The sequence below is a fragment of the Impatiens glandulifera genome, chromosome 4 (assembly GCF_907164915.1).
Source record: "Impatiens glandulifera chromosome 4, dImpGla2.1, whole genome shotgun sequence".
In the NCBI taxonomy this organism is placed as follows: Eukaryota; Viridiplantae; Streptophyta; class Magnoliopsida; order Ericales; family Balsaminaceae; genus Impatiens; species Impatiens glandulifera.
Window position 1 is genome coordinate 16,523,978 of NC_061865.1, and position 21,827 is coordinate 16,545,804.

The window sequence follows — 21,827 nt, forward strand, 5'->3', positions numbered from 1 at the left end:
TATTAAGAAAGAAACCAAAAAATAGAAAGTGACTAAACAAAAGGAGATAATTAAGAATTAAGATCTTCTATTGCTTTCTTTTGATATATTCTTCAAATTATTTTAATTATATATATATATATATATTTATATTATATATATATATATATATATATTTAGTAATTAATTTATGTGCATATATAATAGTTCTAAAAAATAAATATTATAATAACTATTTTAGTTAAAGAACATGAGATATATAAATCAATTAATCCAAACTTATTATCAAATAAATTTTAAATTATTAATTTTTTTATTTATAATTAATATATAAATAAATTTTCTCATTTTCTCTCCTGATAAGATGTAAAAAAATATAAATTTATCAGAAAATATAAATTAAAATGATAAATATTAACTATTTAAAATATGATTTTTAATATATAATTTTTATTTTATTATTTGAATATATATATATTACATATTTATTATATTTTATGGATTTTTATTTATTTATATATAAAAATAATTAATAATCTTAAAATATTAATACTAAACTAAAATAATAAAATATGTTAAATATATTGGTGAACATCTCATTTTATATTGATAAAAAACGGATTACATTAAGTGCTTTAGACCTCCCCAAAAAAAAACTCATAAGAATTCTACCCTAGATATAAAAGACATCATTTTTAAGGATTCACCTAGTTAATAACCATAAACTAAATAATTAATTTAAAATATCATTATACTTAATAACTTTTTATATATAAAATTTATAAATATAATAAAATCAAACCAACTATATAATACATATTTGAACCATCTCATAATCATTCTTAGCAGCCACATATATTTTGTATTTACAATTTTGACTCATTAATTATTATATTAATCAACAAATTATCCATATTCATAAAAAAAAATATAAATAAAAAATAAGAAAAATTATATGAATATCTATAATAAAAACAAACATAAAAAAACTCTTTTTAATGTTTTAGGTTTTTAGAATTCAATTTTATGCAGTTTTATAGGCCTTGTTAAACACAATTTTATGTAGTTTAGATGTTAAACTGAAAAATGATTATAATGAGGAATTTGTAATTAAACAAGTTAATAGAATGCATGTTAATGAATCAAGTTGTTTGTAGTAATATTCGAATTGTTAAAGATATTTTACAAAAATATATCACCAAATATTTCTTTCAATTTCTATAATTTCAAACATACTATGTGAACTTCATAGGTCATATCTAGATAGAATTAATTGGAGAGATATAAAGAAAGTGGCAGATATATGTATGTTGCATGCTGTGTAACAAATTCAAACATTGTGGATCAATATCATTGTATGATCGACAATATACAAAGATTTGATAGAAAGAGTCAAGAAATTGTAATTTTTGAACCTTATCTTTTTCCTCCATATAACCTATTAAGGATACAAATTATATAAAGATTTGAAAGAAAAGAAATCAAGAAATCTTAATTTTTTGGACCTTACTTTTTTTCCTCCATATGACATATTAAGGATAATAATTGATAATAATGTTCCACACAAAGTTGTAGATATATGAATCATATAAATTATATAAAAATAAAAAATAATTGTTATTGATATAAGTTCACAATCGAACACCAAATAATATCGTTTTTTTTTTTGTCAAAGATACATTTTCTTGTGGTATTAGATAAGACACCTTTAGAGTTCAAATTTAGAAATATGTTGATTGAAACAAATTTGTATAGAAAAGGTGATCTAACACATATCAAAACAATTCAGATCAATTGGAATTAGAGTTAAATCAAAATCATTCATAAAAGTTTGCCAAATTTAATAAAAATTCAATGTTTTGAAAATGACCAAAACCAATTGGAAATAGATTGAGGCTTTAAACAATAACCATAAAATTGACTCATATAAGTGTCCATCCTTATTTATACCATTCGAACCAACCGATTGAAGTCCAATTTTAAGCTTATTTAAAAATTAAATTAAAACAAAAAATTAAAAATGATAAATTAATACATAAGAATGATTCATCCCTTATTATTTTTAATGATATATTAATCTTATAAACATCCAATTCAATACAAGAATATTCCAAGAATAATAAGTTCGAAACCAAACACTTTCTTGAAATTGAATTTGAGGTTTTTTAATTTTCTTGATTTTAATGAGTTCCGGAAGAAGTGAATGGATTAATATCATCAATTGAATATGGAAGAAGAACAATATATATAGGGACCGGACCCAGGATTCCGTTGAGGGATGAGCTTAAAAAACATTTAGGGTTAATTTAAATAAATAACGAGAAAATTATGGATAAAATGAGTAAATAAAGATAAGTTTTATCAATTTTTTAATAATTAAATAAATAAGATAGTGAATTCTATTAAACTCTTAAAAAAATTAAGAATAATATCATATTTTAACTGGAAAAAAAAAAAATTCTTCTTTTGGAGTGGGAATATATATATATATATATATATATGAACAATCTAAAATAACCTTACAAGCCTAGAGGATAAAAAAACGAAATCCCAATTTAAAGTTTCTTGAACTTATCTCCTCTTTATTTCGTTCCCCAAACTCTGTATTTATACTCACATTGGTCATAAGGCATTCAACCCAACAAACCTCAATCATTTGGTTGTTCGGGTCTTTGTCCAGCAACCCGCATGTAGGAGACCTAAGCACAAGCTACAAGAGACCCGGCAATGCACCAGCGTTGACCCTACACAACCAGGGCCGGCCCTGGGGTAAACCCAACAAGACTCGGGCTAGGGCAGCCCACTCTTCAGGGAAGCCCATTTAATAAAAATTTAAGATAGTTGATTAAATTTAATGTGTATTTAGATAAAAGATGTTGCAGCATTTTTTTTTTATTATGAGTTTACTGAGAACCATTTTTTAAACTAGACCTAGGGCAATAAAAATTAATTTTACATTTTTCAACCGGGTCTGGGCAGTCCAAACCTCGGGACCGGCTCTGTAAACAACCAAAGGTTATTTATTTAATACATCGATTCAGGGTTTATTCAAATTTGTCCAATGATTAATAATTAATTTGGAATCCGAACGTACAACATTGATTCAAATTTAATTATTATTAATTTGGTGAAATTAACCTTGTAAAATATTTTCTAAACAATTCTGAGGCTAAAAAGTTTCAAATATTATAAATTAGACGTAAAAATGAGTGTTTAGAGATTCTCTTCTTGATATGGCATTGATGATCAAATATCAAAATAAGAAATAATCTCAACAATTTATCAAATTTTTATTATTTTCATAATATTTTATAACTATTATAACATATATAATAAATGAATTTACCAAGACTTTATTAGTAATTTGCATTAATATTATATTATAATGGAGATAGAAACTCTTGCAATAATTAGACAACTCTACAAAAAATACTTCTTATTTATGGGAACTTATTTCAACAAGTTGATTCTTCTTTAGCTAAAGAAATCATTCGAATGGGGTAATTTAAAGTTACAACAGTTTATTATATATTCCAAACTAGTGGTAAAATCTAGACAGGGCAATACATGAGATTTGTTTTTGGTAAGACAAACAACCACCACCAGATTGTAGTAAATGAATTTTTAAAGGTAAAATGGTGTCTTAAAAAAAATTATCCTTGCCAAGTTAGGTCAGGGACGAATCTATGTAGGGACTCGGGTGGGCTGAAGCCCCCACCTCGAAAAAAAAAAAATTTTACGGTAGAAATATGACATTACCCTTAATTTCTTAAAAAATTTAGTATAATTCATTATTTTTTTATTTAATTATTAAAAAAATGGTAAAACTTTACTTTTATATACTTGTTTTTTTCATAATTTTCTCGTTATTATTTTAAGCCCACCCTAAATTTTTTTCAAGCCCACCCCAGTTCAAAATCCTGGGTCCGTCCCTGAGTTAGGTGGTAAAAAGAATTGAAAATCAACGAACATGGTTGATGTTGGTTGATGTTGTGATTCTAAAAATGTAGTGGTGGTTGGATTCATACAAATATGAGTTTTGCCATGACATTAGAATGTTTAGCGTCGCAAAACTTTTGAAATTTGATCATTGGGCTCAAATTTAAAATGGGCTATCAAAATTTTGAGCTGGTCGATGAATTTGAGATGTCCTTTATCGAAATGATCCATACAAGATATGGACCAAAGTTTCATTTCATAAATTGATTATTTTGGATGTAGGCTAATAAAATTTTAGGCATTTTTATTTGTCTCGTTTATGAAAAAAATAAATGAAACCCTAAATATAAAAATCCCTATAAAGAGACTCTCAACAAATACCTAGCGGCGCCATCTAATAACTTTGTGAATAAGAGAAAGACACCAATGTTAGTGATTCTATACAGGTAAAGTTCATGGGCAATTTAGCGACAACAAAATGTTTGTTCACGATAAATCTTTTCCAAGTTGATTCTCTATAAAATTTAGTTCGTTAGTAAATTTTGATATAATTTAAAAGTTCTTTCAAATTGTACAAGGGGAAAATTGATTGTTCTGATATGATTGATAGTTCTTATAGATTTATAGATTTGTTCATAATATGTTAATTCTTTTAAGAATTGTTTATGGTTTTATTCTCAAATGTTCTTATTATATATTGCAGGTTAAATCCATCCTATTATAATGAAATCCAATGCTGAAACTTCAATTGCATCTGTCCAAGTAAAGGAATCCAATAAAATTGTATTCAATGCAAAAGTGTTTGATGAAAACATACTTCCATCCCTCTATGCCACTGTCCAAGTAAAGGAATCCAATAAAATTGTATTCAATGCAATGCAAAAGTGGTTGAGGAAAACATACTTCCATCCCTCTATGCCACTCAAAGGGCAGCTTATGGTTCAAAGTGGGGACTTCTACTATGTGGAGGGTATCGATGAGCTAATCGGAAAGATTAATCCAGAGAATGTGCTTGGATAAGGAAAGGTCAACTGTGTTGGAGTTTGAATAAGTTATTGGTTATTTTGTTACAGTCAATAGTGTCAAGTTTTTTATGAGATCGTGTATTAGAGTAATGGGGTTAAGGTAGCATGTAGTTGAGTCAATTACCTAGTTTTTAGTTTGTTTTTAAATTGTTTCCTTTGTGTTTCTGTAAGGCTATTTATAGTCACTACTGTTGTTGAATTAATAGTATCTTACTTTTAAGTTAAACAATTTACATTTGGTATCAGAGCCCTTGCCAAAATACAGAGAAAGAAAGAGAAGAAAAATGTGTGAAAACTTTGTGCAGCCAGCCATTCCAAAGTTCGACGGTCATTATGACTTCTAGTCTAAGACGATGGAAAACTTTCTCAGAAGCAGAGAGCTATGGAGTTTGGTGAAGAAGGAGTTCAAAAGATTCCCATCGAGCATATGAGACGTATAGAAAATCTGTAGAAGAAGGGATACTGAATGATTTGAAGATGATTTGGGAATCCATGAGAAAGAAATACCAAGGATCCATAAAGGTGAAGAGGGCACAACTGCAAGCATTGAGGAGAGAGTTTGAGTTGCTAGCCATGAAAGAATGGGAGAAAGTTGATGTCTTCTAGGGAAGAACCTTGACAATGGTAAACAAGATGATGGCGAATGATAAAACGATGGAGCAGAGCACGATTGTGAGTAAAATTCTCAAATCCTTGACTATGAAATTTAACTATGTGGTGTGTTCGATTGAGGAGTCAAACGATCTAAGCACGTTGAGCATTGATGAGTTGCACGGGAGCTTACTTGTTCATGAGCATCGATTGAATGTACCTGTGCAAGAAGAGCATGCTTTAAAAGTGTGTCTCAAATGAGAGACCAAGTAGTGGACGAGGTCACGGATCGTCTAAAGGAGGTCGCGGTAAAGGAAGAGGAAGAGGAAGAGGAAGAGGAAGAGGAAGAAAAACCGTTGATCGTGCAATTGTCGAGTGTTACAATTGTCACAAATTGGGGCATTAACAAAATGAATGTCCAAATTGGGAGAAAAAGACAAACTATGATGAATTAGAAGATAAACAAGAATTGCTCCTGATGGCCTATGTGGAGCAACACCAAACAATTAAAGAAAATGTTTGGTTTCTAGATTCGGGATGTAGCAACCATATGACCGGGAGTAAAGAATATTTTCCTGATCTGGACGAAGGAATCAATCTATCAGTTAAGCTCGGAAATGACACGAGGTTATTGGTGGTGGGAAAAGGTGGTGTAAAAGTTCAAGTCAATAGTGTCACTCAAGTCATACCCGATGTTTATTACGTTCCAGAGTTGAAGAACAATTTGCTAAGCCTTGGACAATTACATGAAAATGGCTTAACAATTCTGATTCATGATGGAACATATAAGGTATATCACCCTAGCAAAGGTGCAATCATGGAGACTAACATGAGTGGAAATATAATGTTTATTCTTCTAGCCACCAAAGTACAGAAAAACTCGATGTGTTTGTAGACAGAAGAAGTGGTTGAGAAGGAGATGAATCTGTGGCATTAACGGTTTGGGCATCTAAACCAAGAAGGGTTAAAATTGTTGTCACAAATGAAGATGGTCATTGGGCTGCCTAATCTGAAGGCCACAAAGGAAATTTATGATGTTTGCTTGATTGAAAACAACACAGAGAGACGATGTCAAGAAAATGTTTATGGCGAGCATCGAGGCAGCTTCAACTGGTTCATTCTGATATATGTGGACCTATCACTCCAATTTCGCACCGTGAAAAGAGGTATATACTGAGTTTTATTGACAATTTTTCTCGGAAAACATGGGTGTATTTCCTCCATGAAAAATTTGAAGCTTTCTCGACTTTCAAGTTCTTCAAAGCGAGCGTAGAGAAGCAAATTGATGGATTCATAGCTTGCTTGAGGACAGATCGGGGTGGAGAGTTTACATCTAATGAATTTGGAGAATTTTGTAAATCCCACGACATCAATCGTCAATTAACAACATCATTCACACCACAACAGAACGACGTCGCAAAGGGAAAAAACCGGATAATCATGAATGCAGTCCGATTTATGCTCAAAGACAAACAAATTCCTAAGATGTTCTAGTCTAAGGCTACCAGATGGAGTGCATGTTCAAAATCGATCTCTAACGTCGGTGGTAGAGGGAATGATTCCCGAAGAAGATTGGAGCAGTACAAAACTGGTGGTGGAATACTTTCGTGTGTTCGGGTGCATAGGGTATGTGCATATACTAAATCAAAAGAGAAGTAAATTTGATGATAAAAGCAAGAAATGTGTGTTTCTAGGGGTCAGTGATGAATCAAAGGCATGGAGGCTAAATGATCTAATGAAAAAGAAAATTGTAATAAGAAAAAATGTTGTGTTAGATGAAAGTAAAGGTTTAGATTGGGATCAAACTCATGCAGAAGGAAACATTCTTGAATATGGAGACGAAGAAGGAGAGAACGTAGAAGGAGGAGATGATGCGATAATTGTTACAAGTCTCATGATGTCAAGTGAAGATTCGTTTGTGTCGAGTGCATCGAGTGGTAGCTCGACTTCACAAAGTCCACTTTTGAGTCCAAGTTCGACGTCTCCTCCAAGCTCAAGCAACAATTCACCAAGAACATATGAAAAAGAAGCAACTATAGGGGCACGTCCACGCAGAACACCAAGAAAACCAAAATACTTGGCTGATTATGTTGTAGGAGATGGAGAAGACAAAGACTTTTCTATCATGATGCTAATGATGATGAGTGATCCGATTCAATTTGATGAAGCAGTAAAAGACAATGTTTGGAGAGAAGCTATGGAACGTGAAATCAAACCGATTGTGAGGAACAACACATGAGAGCTAACCACTTTACCTAGAGACATCACACCAATTGGAGTGAAATGGGTTTATAAAACCAAGTTGAATGAAGATGGTGAAGTCGATAAACACAAGGCGAGGTTGGTAGCAAAAGGTTATACTCAATGCTACGACATAGATTATACCGAAGTCTTCGCTCCAGTTACAAGGCTCGACACAATTTGAAACATACTTGTTGTTGCTGCACAATCGAATTGAGAGATTTTTCAGTTGGATGTCAAGAATGCATTTTTACATAGAGATTTGAAGGAGAATGTGTATGTGAGACAACCAGAAGAGTTTATAAAGAAAGGGAAAGAAGAAAAGTTGTATAAGTTGAGGAAGACACTATATGGGCTTAAACAGACCCTGCGAGCGTGGCATAGCCGAATTGAAGGATATTTTCTAAAGGAGGAATTTGAAAGATGTCACAGCGAACACACTTTGTTTACTAAGACAATAAGAGGTAATAATCTCATTGTCAACCTATATGTCGATGATTTAATATTTACCGGGAATGATAAGACTATGTGTGAAGAGTTTAAAAAGTTGATGACGCTGGAATTCAAGATGTCAGATTTAGGAAAAATGAAGCATTTTCATGGGATTGAAGTGAAACAGAGTGATGCAGGAATCTTTATTTTCCAAAAACGATATGCTCGTGAGGTTTTAGCAAGATTTGGGATGGAGGAAAGCAACGCTATTAAAAATTCCATCGTGCCGGGAACGAAACTCGCAAGAGATAAAAATGGTGAGAAAGTAGATGAAACCATGTTCAAACAATTGGTTGAAGTCTCATATATTTAATAGTGACCAGACCCGATTTGATGTATGGAGTGTGCCTCATAAGTCGATTTATGGCAAGTCCAAGGATGTCACGTTGGCTCGCTGCAAAAAGGATTCTACGATACTTGAAAGGTACGACTGGAGAAGCAAGAGAAACAGTCCAAGGCCTTTGCCTTTACAGATAGTGACTACGTTAGTGACTTAGATGATCGTAGGAGCACAACCAGATATGCGTTCTTGATGGAATCATGTGCAATATCTTGGGCATCACAGAATCAGTCGGTTGTTGCACTTTCTACCACCGATGCAGAATACATAGCAGCTGCATTCTGTGCTTATAAGTGTGTTTGGCTTAAAAGAATTTTGGAGAAGATTGGAGTTGAGGAAGAATCCAAAATTGTGATTAATTGTGACAACAATTCCACCATACAACTATCGAAGTATCCGATTATTCACGGGAAAAGCAAGCACATCAAAGTAAGATTTCATTATCTAAGTGAGTTGGTGAATGCAAAACTATCAAGCTAAATACTGTGCAACAGAGAATCAAGTCGCAGATATCTTTACTAAACCGTTGAAGCTGGAGTAATTTGAGAAACTACGTGAATTGCTCGGAATAGTTAGCTTGTTTGAAGTAAGCTAAATTCAGAGGAATTAGCTTTAAGGGAGGGTATGTTAGAGTTTGAATAAGTTATTGATTATTTTGTAATCGTCAATAGTGTCAAGTTCTTTATGAGATCATGTATTAGAGTAATGGGGTTGAGGTAGCATGTAGTGGAGTCAATTACTTAATTTTTAAGCTTGTTTTTAAACTGTTTCCTTGTGTTTTTGTAAGGCTATTTAGCCAATGCTGTTGTTGAATTTATAGTATCCCACTATTCAGTTTAATAATTTAAAAACTGATTTATAGGGAGTCGTGATAAATATATTTCTAATAGAGAAATACCTTTAATTGTTAGTTATGTAATTTTATGTATGTATTATCATTTTATTTTCATATTATAAATATATTAAAAAAATTGTAATTTTGTCCAAATAATCCATCGGGAAAAATAATTAATTAAAAATACACATATAATTATTTAATGACTTCACTCCTAATTAATTATTACTATTGTTTTCAAATTCTCTTATTTATTTATTTATTTATTTATTTATTTATTTTTCCTTTAAAGGACATAATTGGCATCATCGTATTGATAGTATAATGAAAAAAAATTCAAGAGAAATTTTTTGAACATGTTTGCAATTAGATCAAGCAAATTCATTAATTTTTGTCTTATTAAGAATTATGATAGAATAAATTCATTAATTTTTGTGTATCAAGAATTATTATTTAATCCCACCTCTTAACTAATTTTTTAGATTTAAAAGAATATGTGTTTACAATCAGGGACGAATCTATGTATGGCTCGGGTGGGTTCAAGCCCACCCAAAAAAAAATATATATATATTTTACGGTAAAAATATGACATTACCATTAATCTCTTAAAAAAATTAATATAATTCGATGTTTTTTTATCTAATTATTAAAAAAAATAGTAAACTTTTACTTTTATATACTTGTTTTTTTCAAAATTTTCTCGTTATTATTTTAAACATATCCTAAATTTTTTTTAAGCCCACCCCAGTTCAAAATCTTAGTTCCGTCCCTGTTTACAATAATGGTTGAGCAAATAGATTAATCCCATCTATAATTTGCTTTATTAAGTTAGATTCATAACTATTATTTGTTAGTTAGAGGCTATTATTTTCTAAAAAAAAATCATATTTAAAACCAATTATTATTAAGTATTATATCAAACTAAATAAAATATTTATAATTTAAGTAAATACAATTTTGAAATTACCCTTTCCAATCCTTTTTTGGTTTTTTCTTTTGTCACTCAAGTTCTTTTTTATTTTAAAAAGTTATACTTTTCATTATTTTTTACTCAAATATTCTCCATGACTTTGTCCATTCAACTTAAAAATTACTTAGATTTTGACTCGAGAGACTTATTTGATTTGATTTATTTAAATTTTATCCAAATAAATTATTATCTCATTATCAACTAATTTCATCAAATTAGTTAAATTAAGGATATAAACAAAATACAACATTCAAATTGTTTTTGACATGAGTTTTTTTATTTGATTTGATTAATTAAAATATTGATTGAGTGGGTTTGATTTAGATTGATATATTAAAATTTTAATAAAAATAAATGCTCAAAATCAACTACAAATTAAAAATATTCTATTAAATTTGAGGCAAAAAAATAATTCAAAATCAGTTATAATAAAAAAAAAATGTTACAAAAAATGCATCAAATAGTTAGAAGTGTAAGCGGTTTAGTTAAGTTATTCACCAAAAAAATGTACAAAATTTGTTGGTTAAATTTTAAACATTAGCTTATTGTTTTGATTGAATTGATTTGATTAAATATATGAAAATTTATATATAAAAAAATAGTACCAAATTTTGGATAGTTGTTGCATTCTTGTGCAAAATTGTCCAAATTTATTTAATTTGGTGTTAAAAAAAATTATATGAATCACTTCATAAGACTAAACTAAAGATAATGAATTTGAGTTTCACCATAAGTACTGTATAATAATAACAGTTAAAAAAAATTATTCTTACAAAATCAATATTTAATCATTTTATTTGGTGTTTATAAAATTCAAATTTATTTTTAAATTCTAAAATCTTTAAAAATGACTGATATTTTTCAAATATTTCCACCCTAGTTACCATTTGCAATATGTACCAGTATTTAAATATTATTGTTTCAATATTTTAAATAACGCTAAAACCTAAAAACATGAATATGACCGGAAGAATAATTAGTTAAATTCAAACGTTATAAAACCGATTTTTAAAAAAGAAAATTTTATAAGTAGAGACCGTTTTTAAACAGGTACGGAGGACAAAACGTGAAAGCTCTTTCTCGAGTATCACTAAACTACGAACTAAAAGAAAACTCTAGTCAATACTTTTGTATACGTATGCCAACTTTATTGATTTTCAAAAAAATAATTGGCGACTCTGTTTCAAAATAAACAATCTTTTAAATTAATTAATTTAAAATGGGTTTTTAAATCAAATTATAGTTTGATAAATCCCCGAATTATTTAAAATTGAACCCCAAAATTAGTTATTTTTAATTAGTTTAAAAGCGATTAGGAATCAATGACATCTTTTAAAAGTTATGTTTTATTTCATAAGAAAATTCTTGACACACAAATTAAGGTTGATTTTTTGAATATCGAGCTTTCCACGAAACCCGATACAAAAGGGGTCTTTTCCGGGGATTACACTTCTGTTGTTACTATCACTCCTACGAGTGAATTTATCTCCTTCTAGAATGAGGTCAATGAGAAATGAGTTATTAATGAATGAGTTAAACAAATTCATCACTCGAGTAAATCCGTTCGAGTTCCTCCTTTCACTTGGTGACCTCACTAGGTATAAATCGCCACAAATACACCAAGAAACGGCCTAAAGCAATATCAAGTCCTTTAGTTTCTAATGAAACATGTTTTTTGTTGTAGTCCATTGGTCCATAGACATCGCTAAAAACCCGTATGTTTCCACTAGAGAGACAACAATATTTATTGAATATAGAGAAAGTTCCTATGTCTCCTCAACTTGAAAGAGGTCTGTATTCTACGGTACAAGGATCCCCTTAGTGTCCATTAGCATTAAGATTAACCCATTTAAGATTATTCCTTCTAACAAGACCGACGAGAGTGCTCTCTTCAAGATTCGAGATACAAATGTCTTGAATGAAAATAATGTCATATTTATAAGAGTTGATGAAAAAACATAGTTTCTTTTCCTAGGGTAATTAAGCCTCAATCGTTCCATGAGATAATTATGGTTAACATGATTAACCAAAGAGGTTTTGTGTCCCTTGAGCCTCTGCACCTCCATTGAGGGATAATGGTATATATGTCGGTTGAAGATGGTCCATCAGTCACATGGTTGACATGACTAAGCATATTTATGTAATAAGAGGTGGTGTTTTTCGATTCATTAAAGACTTGTTTAGAATGGTTGAGGCATTGGAGCAATTGATCACCACATCAAGCTCAATGAGACTGTCAAATTTAGTTGTGGCAACATAATCCTCTTCAAGCTCTCTTTAGAGTTATTGCTTCCTATTGAGAAGTCATCAACATGGGTAGAGGTTGAGAGAGGGAGGGAGGATGTGGTATGGACCGACGTTCTAGTGAGGAGGATATGTTGGGGAAAGGGGTTGGTTTGGGGCTAAAAGTGTAGTTTGAAATTGATGAGTAGAGTTAGAAGTGTGATTAAATGTTGAAAGTGTGTTGGGGGAAGAGGGAAAGTGTAGTTTGGACTTCCTGAGTATAATTAAGGTGTGAGTAGCAATATGGCTAAAGGTTGAGAGAGGGAAGGAGGATGTGGCACGGGGATGAAATTCTAGTGAGGAGGATAACTTGGAGAAAGGGGTTGGTTAGGGATGAAAGTGTAGTTTGGAATTGCTAAGTAGAGTTGGGAGTGTGAGTAGATGATGAAAGTAGAGGTGTTCAATATTTGGTCTGAACCGAATATTTAATCGAATTCGAATAAACTTAATTTGAATTTCATTTTCGTTTTCGAAACAAATTTCAAACCAATTCGAATTCAAATACGGTTTTCAAATTGGTTTTTGAGTTAAGGTTTTAACTCGAAAACCAAACTGAAAACTGAGTTCATTTTTTATTATTTATTTTATTAATATATAATTTATTATGTATAATATATAATAATTTATTTTATTTTATTATAAAATATATAATAATTTCTCCCTCATTCACTAAACCTAATTCCTTAGCCACCCACCTCATTTATATTTTTTTAAGTTAATTACTTAACCACCCACCTCATCTATATTCACTAAGCCTAATTCATAAGCCGCCCACCTCAATCTCCAAACCTAATTCCTTAGTCGCCCACTTCATCTCATTTGCATATTCTCTAAACCTAATTTCTTGGATATTCATGAATGGAAAGCTGAGGACAATGAAAAGCTAGTATCGAAGAAAATATTGGAGGTAACCTGGGAAAAAACACAGAAAGTAGAATGAGCTCCTCTTGTATGGTCAACGAAGATTATTCTTTGACACTAGTTCATCCTATGGCTCGCCTTCTAGGAAAGACTCAGCACTCGTGATCGTATCAGCAAGTATATGAGCATCCCGGACGTGAGTTGTCTTCTATGCATAGGAAATGAAGAAATTATAGATCACCTATTCGGGAGCTGCTGTATTGGTTCGGAGCTTTGGGACAAATTCTATAAAAGCCTGGAGTTGATAAGTTTCCCGAGCGAATGGAATGAAATCAAAGAAGCAGCACTACTCAAAGACAATGGAAATAGATTTGCAACAAGCGTGTTCAAGTGTGGTTTTGGAGCAGTGGTGTATAATATTTGACAAGAACGAAATGCAAAGGTATATGGCAGAACCCGCAGGAGCGTTGAAGAGTTATGGAAAGATATTGTATCGGATTGCAGCGCCCTCGCGGGAACGTGGAGAAGATTTCCAAACACGGAGCAGAACTGGAATATCTATAAGAACTGGAATTTACCGTATTTTTAACTCACTAGAATTGAAAGCATTGTAATTAGATAATTCATTTACATTTTTAGCTTTTTAGCTTTTATTTAGAATGTTACGATTTCAAAATCATTCTAGGTCTGTCTAGAATGATCTCTTAAACTCGTGAGTTTTTTTTCCCTTTTTGGGGAAATTTTAATGAAATGACGCTAAGTCGTTTTTTCTAAAAAAAATTTAATTTAATTCCTCAGCTGCCCTCCTCATCGTATATATTTTCTAACCTAATTAAATAATCTCTCTAGCCTCCCTCATCTTTATTCTTTTAATATAATCTTTTAGTAGTCACCTCACTTTTATCTTTATTCTTATATGAAAGAGTTTTCAGGATTCAACTGTATCTCTGAGCTTTGATCTATCTAATATTTCTATCTCTTGAGCTTCTTCTTTGTCAATATTCTTAAATTTTGATCTATCTCCGTCGTTCAACACCTATTTCGAATTTAAAATCTATATTCGTCGTTCAACATCTATCTCCTTCGTTCAACATTTTAATTCAGATTTTGTTTTGAATTTGAATTTAAAATTTAAAAATAAAAGAAAAAATAAAATCGAATTCGGTTCGAATTTTAATTATTCAAAATTCGAACCGAATATCAAATTTGAATTTGGTTCAATTTTATTAAAATCTATTTGACTCGGTTCGGTTTTCAAATTAGCTAAAATAAATAAAAATTCGAAGAAACCGAATCGAAAAACTCGAATAACCCAAAAACAAAATCGATAAACACCAGAACTGGGGCAAAAGATTAAGTATGTAGCCCGCAAACACACTTAATCATTTAAGCAGACGCAGAACTTGCCGTCTAACGGGCTCGAACCCAGAAACTTAAGGTTAATATCCACCTCTTATGCCACTTAAGGTGGTATGGTCTCCAAAGATTATTCTTCGTCACCAATTTATTCTCTGGCTGGTATATAGGAAAAGGTTGACAACAAAAGACAGAATTCAAAAATACATAAACATTCCTGATATCAACTGTGTTCTATGTTCGGGAGTTGAGGAAAGCATAAACCATTTATTTGGGGAATGCTCTTTTGTAATACAAATCTGGAGGATGTATGCTGCAAACATGAACATCATCAACTTTCCAAGAATATGGGAAGAAATCCAAGAGTGGATGAAAAATAAAGCAAAAGGAAGATCCTTCTATATAAGTATGTTGAAATGTTATTTTGGAGCAGTAATCTACAATATCTGGAAAGAAAGAAATTCAATAACTCACAGTGAAAGAAGTAGAACCGCTGAAGATATTTGGAGAGATATAACTTCAGATAGAAACGCACTTATTCAATCCTGAAGAGAAATCAAAAGGAATGAAGAGAATAGAAATCTCTGCCAGATATGTAATATTTTGTTTTAGAAGGTCACAAGTAGAATAAAAGTAAAAACGATGTAGGCTCTAATTGATTATTGTTATTGTCTGTAATTCAATTATTGTTTCATTGTCAAATCTAGAAATTGTCTAGATCTGATCTTAAACTTTTGTATTTTTTTCCCCTCTTTTGAGTTTTTTTAATAAAATGACACTAAGTTGTTTTCCCCCCAAAAAAATCGATAAACACCTCTAGATGAAAGTGTGTTGGGGAAGAGAGAAGATGTAAGGGTTGATGGGAGCTAGTGGATGATTTTGAGTTGGTCTTCGGGATTTTGATGATCGATTACGTCTTATGGAGTAAGAGAGGGCAGTTGGGGTTATATACTTAGCGTATGGGGGTCGAAATAGTTTCAGGGAGTGGCGTGGGATGAAAGGGTGAGACTAGAGGTGCGATTGGTAGAATATGAGTTTGGGATGTTTGACTTTTATGGGAAAGTAAGGTAGGAGAGGAGGGGTGGGATATATATGAAAAGGTACTGAGAACTAAAGGGTGTAAAAGTTTGAGGTTATTCGGTACGGTTCCTCTTGCTAGCCTTAAATGGATCTTTATCCTTAATGGAAACCGTAGTATGGGGTGGAAGTGGTGAAAGGGTACAACGAGATATGTGTGGAAAGATAGTGGGAGCTAAAGGGTGTAGAAGGTTGAGGCTGCCTGGTGGATTTTTGCTTGTGCTAGCATTATATCGAAACGGTTGAGCCCGCTTCCAACCAAACTGGAAGATTGTAGATAAGGTCTCCATCGCCGGCCTCAATTCGGGCAGGCATGCATTGACTGAATCCTTTGATTCTTATTCTTTCTTATTGTAAGTTTGATTTTTCTAATATGGACTTGTCAATCTCCATTAGTTCGTCATTGGAGTTCCCAATTTTAGTAAGGTTCTCGTGATTCCAAAGATGTAGCAGAAGTCCAACTGTGCAAATCTAGAATGATTGCTTCTTTTCGGGAGTTGGATTGCATCCAATAAATTGGTTCCAATTATGAAACCTTGTGTTCGTAAAAAGTCCAAATCCCTTTTGATACACAAGCCTTGTCTTCTTTATTTGAGAACATGATTAAATAATAGACTCTATACAAGTCTCGAACCTCAGCCGAGCCTTTAATTGGGAAGCATGATCGATAAAAGGAATCAGGGAAGCTCCAATCAAAAATACTTGAAAGTCCAAGTTTGGAGATCGGCTGCCATTGACCTTACCCCGGCCCAAGTTTCGTAAGCTGTCACAAGACTCAAATCAAGAGAGATTATTTCTTCAGAAAAAGTTTTGGTGCCTTTTATAAGGGATGTATGAAAGGAGGTTTCTAAATCAATTGGGATGATGATTCTAAATGAACTTTCACCAAAAATATCAAATTTATCAAAATTAAATAAAATAAAATTGATCTTAATGTAGAAAATCAAAAATCAAAAATTAAATTGAAAAATCAGTTAAAAATAAATTAAAAAATTTGGGATGGTAAACATTCATTTTAACTTACTGTTTATATATATATATATATATATATATATATATATATATATATATATATATTTAATTAAAATTATTTTTAATTACTTATTTTATTATATTCTCTAACAATTGACACTAAATTAATTATTAAAAATATTATATAAAATAATATTAAAATTTTAAAATGTCATTTTTAAACTAAAAACAAAGCTACATCCACATACTTGGCTAATGTTTGTGTGATTTTATTTTTCAGAAATGGTAAACCAAACGAGGCTGTAACGTGTCGGAGAAAAAAAAAAAAAAAAGAAAAAAAAAGGTTGAAACTTGAAAGTGATCTTACATAGAGGGTTTCAGAGAGATTTCTTGAGAGAGAGAAGGAAACCCTTTTCGACAGCTCCGTTGCTGCTCCCGACTTCCAGTGATCTGAAGGTAGTGTCAGTGGGAGGGCTTTGATTGAAGATCTCCAGAGCAAGAGAAGCGGGTCGAAGGCCGGATACGATCGATTGCCTTCCATTGATTCCAGCTGCATTCATCTTCTTGATCTAAGGTACATCTACAGCTACAAGAATGAAGATATAATGAAGCTATTCCAATTATTTTGCAAATGAAGTTGAACCTTGGATATTTGATGAAATGAAAGAATGTTTCTTTGGTTTCTTGTTGATTTCGAATTTGTTTGACATTCTAGCTGCTAGATTTAGGATTAGATGAATTTATTTTGATGATTTGAGAAATTGAATTTATTCAAATTGGGGATTTCTGAAATATAAATTGAGATTTTTTTCTAAAAAACGAGTTGAGAAAAGGCTATGGTCATTTGAATAAAGAATGTAGACCAATACAACTTTGATTTGTTAAGCTTCTTCAACTTCATTGAAATTAAGGCTCAAAACGAGATGCTGAGGAAATATCACATTTCTGGATTTTAAAATCCAGAATCTGTCCAACTGCAAATATAGGATTTCTGCATAATCGAGCTGAAAAGTTCAGCTGAATTCTTGGAAAATCCGTCATGAAGAACTTTCATGTTTTGAGTTTCTACATTTGAATTCATTTTGAGGTTCGAATCAATTGATTTCAGAAATTGCTTTGATCAGTGATTTAATTTCCAGCAAACTGTCTTTTGCAATTTAATCTAAAAAATGTGATTTTCTTCAATACAATGAAGATAGATTTATAGGAATTGTAGAGTGCTTTGACAAATTTGATTGTGTTTATAAACCTTGAAGAACGTATTTTGTAAACTATTTTGAAGGAACATTGCAATGTTTCTAAAACTTATTTTGATTTGATATCTTGACTTCATGGCCACATATTGATCTGATTTTCAAAGAGAAAAATGGATTCAAATTTCGTTTATGACAAACTTTTCTCAAAAAGGATAGATTGGAAGCACCAAATTATTTTGTACTAAAAAGTACCTTTGTTGAAAAATTTGAAACAATGCTATCTAGCTTTCTTTGCATGATTCAAAATCTATTTGAATCTAATCCTTTTGAGCTGAAATTTGCTCAAGTGAAATCTAATTCTTTTGAGCTGAAATTTGCTTAGGTGATAGTGAATATATTAAGGAATGTGATTTTAGTTAACCTTGGCTTATGTTGTTAAGATTAAATGCTTAGAAAATGATCACGAAGTTTAACAGAACTTGTTTTTGACAAAAAAAAAAATCTGCTTTTATGAAATTTAACTTCATTTGATTCTTAATATTGATCTTATAATGTATGTTGTTTTTTAAAATACAAATAAGATGAATATTAAATGTTTTTTTTTTTTGCATTTTGGTTTGAGCTTAGATTTGAGTCATTTGAGTAGCAAATTGTTGAGAGAATTTTAAATAATTTGGAGTTGATTGAAAATGTCCTTTGAATGATGCTTGATTTTATATGCCTTGATTAATAGGTGAACATGATATCATGAAAGGTATGCTCGAAATGTCTAGATTTGTTGAATGTGAATTGCATGCTATGAGATGATATTCATGTATGCTCTTAGGTTTTGATGATTCTGGTTAATCATGTTTTAATTGCTTTAATGTGATAGATCATGATTATGACTATGTGAGAAAATGCCTTGATGTGATGATCATGATGAATTCAAATAAGTTGCATGCTTAAAGTGCTTTGTTGAAATGAATTGTTTTGAGTCTAATGTGTTAAAATGTTTGAGTTGAACATGTTTTGATACCATGACTTTTGCTGTTGAGAATTGACTATCATGATGAATATGCTCAATGGACATTTAAAAAGCTTCATGATGATGTTGAGGCATGATGATTTGAGCATGATGTCCTTTTGCATGCCTGGATGATTTGATATGTTGATTGTTTCACATGTTTCATTTATTGAATACTCTTGAATGATGTTCATGATTATTGTTTCTATTGATGCCTTATCTTATTATGATGTTTATTGTTCAATCCTTAAAAGAGCTAGACATAGGTTTGAAATGACTTGAATAATGCATTCAAGATTTCATGCCTAGACCATCTAAGATTTATACTTAGTTCTAGCTCATCAAAAGCTCGGGAGAGCCTCATCTGTGAAAGAAGATTTGAGATGCGTACCAGGAGGAGTTCATCACTTGAAGAGTTGAAGATTCAAAGATGCCATTGCATGAGAGCTTGAAGAACCGTTATCATGAAGAAAGAGCTTGAAGATTATAGAGTCATTCATGCAAAGATCACTAGTTCAGATTATACATGCTGTGCTTTGTTTTTGAGGCCCGATCATCACCATGCAGCCAACTTGGCCTGGTTCACTTTCCGATTATTTTAATCCATTCCATTCTTTCGAACAATTTCTTCCCCAAAACCACAAAACCCTTAAAAATTAGAAAATAAATGAAAATCAAATAAAATAATAAACTAGTCAAAGACTCGAAGTAGAGACTGTCTACGGACAGGCACATATGACATAGCGTCAATCCTCTCTCATCGTATCCACTTATCTAGTTATCTCTGGTTCGCACGGCTCGTGCTTTCACTTTCTTTTCTGGTTTCTCAAGGAGTAAACCTTGGTAAATAAAATAACTGTCCATCTGACATTTCTCTTCTTTTTTATTTTCAATTTCATATTTTCGCATTCTATAGTTCGAGGAAGGGCTGTTAAAAAGATGTTACATACCCCTTTAAGCCTTGCTGATATTTGTCTCTTTTTGCAGAAGTCACAAACAAAACAGGGCTTTGCTGTGTTCTTTTAATGGGTCGCGGCTTCTGAAGGAAAATAGGAAAAATCAAACAAATTAACGAATAAGTTGGACCAAAGAATCTGAATTAGGAACTGCTCGTAAGATGTTCGACGAATGTCCAACTTAAATTTATTAGTCTTCTATCAATTGAGATTTATCATGTTTCATGCTTGCAGATCATACTAATGATGCATTTGGGTATACGTTCAAGGGGATTATTATCCTCGACAGTAGCGAGATTTCGCTACATGTCAATCGCTGCTTCTCTTCCAACAATTAAGCATTTCATCACTACAAATCCTCCTCCCCATCTAAAGAATTCTCTTCCCGGTGATCTTGTGAGATCGGATTTCATTGGTTTTTGTAGAACCTCGAGGTTTGCTGCTGGATTTACTCCATTACAACATAAGCCATTGGATTCTATCATTGACATTGAAAGGTCAAAGAACAAATCACCCGAGGAGCTAGCTGCTATCTGGGATGATGTAAAAAAAATTACATTCCTTTTGTTTCGTCTTGTTTTTTCCTTACCTGATTGGGTTATATACTTGCCAGTTTCACTTGGGAAGAGGACATATCGGGACTACAATGAAAGCTAACTTGTATCATTTAATGGAGCAAAGAGCATCAACTTGGTATGGTATTATATTTCTTTTTTTCTTCCTTGTTATTACATAGTTCTTCTAACTTGTGAATTCTTCTTGAAGTCGATATTTTGTGATTCCTTTATGGAGAGGAAGCGGTTACACCACAATGTTCTGTCAAGGTGTGTTCTTGTATTGTTGAGCTTTGAGAAAAGAAAATTAAATGACTCGGTTTTCTTATAATTTAAACATGTTGCAGTTCAAATGCCACGCATACTTTTCACTGGTTTAGAAGATTACAAGGCGAGAGGAACTCAAGCTTCTCCCTACTTCACTGTTTGTTATCACAAAGAATTTGCAGAAAGCAAAGATATGGTTCTGGTTCGAGGAGATGTAGTTTTCACGAGCAAACTCACTGACTCGGAAGCGAAATGGCTTTTAGAGACTGCACAATCATTTTACCTAAATGATTCTAGGTTCAAGCTGGTAGAACGATTCAACAGGGAGACTAGTGAATTTGAATTCAAGGACGTTTTACGAGCCCTTGAAATGCCTACTTTGTAGTTTTACAAGAATATGGTTTGAATTCACTTGGCTGGGTTCTGGCTTTCTTTTTTAACTTGGTTTCTATCAATGGAACATTATATTTATGAATGCTCTTTTTAGGCATGTGAGAAATAATATGAATATTTGGTCTTTTTTTCTCAGCAATTACATTTTCATTTGCTGCAAGTGCTTCTTGTATAGGATGCCAATGGATTCCACTCATAAAGAGAGTTATGAATAGTGGAATATAGAATAAAGTTGTAAACTTTATTGATAACATATAACTTTACATAACCCAACAATAGGGTTTGAGTTGTTTTGGTTTTGATTTCCATTAAAACAGCCAATAAATTGATTTGGGGTTTTGAGTTTGATTTCTATTAAACGAGTTTGATTTTGTCTTCAAATTGAAGTGAGTGGGGTGTTGACTTTGGGTTAAAGTATTGTTGAATTGATTTTGTTTGTTGTATGACTTAAATTTATAGTATTTGTTCACTTTATTTGAAATAAAATGTAACAA

At 31.6% G+C, this 21,827-nt stretch overlaps 1 protein-coding gene across 1 annotated transcript; it reads left to right on the forward strand.

Annotated features, from left to right (window-relative positions):
- The first annotated feature begins 17,325 nt into the window (after nt 1-17,325).
- LOC124935718 lies at nt 17,326-21,468 on the forward strand. Its single transcript, XM_047476137.1, has 6 exons — nt 17,326-17,535; nt 20,151-20,275; nt 20,354-20,662; nt 20,733-20,812; nt 20,885-20,943; nt 21,021-21,468. Exons 3-6 carry the CDS (start codon nt 20,363-20,365, stop codon nt 21,323-21,325), a joined length of 744 nt encoding a protein of 247 aa, XP_047332093.1. The 5' UTR covers nt 17,326-17,535; nt 20,151-20,275; nt 20,354-20,362; the 3' UTR covers nt 21,326-21,468.
- Nucleotides 21,469-21,827: the final 359 nt, after the last annotated feature.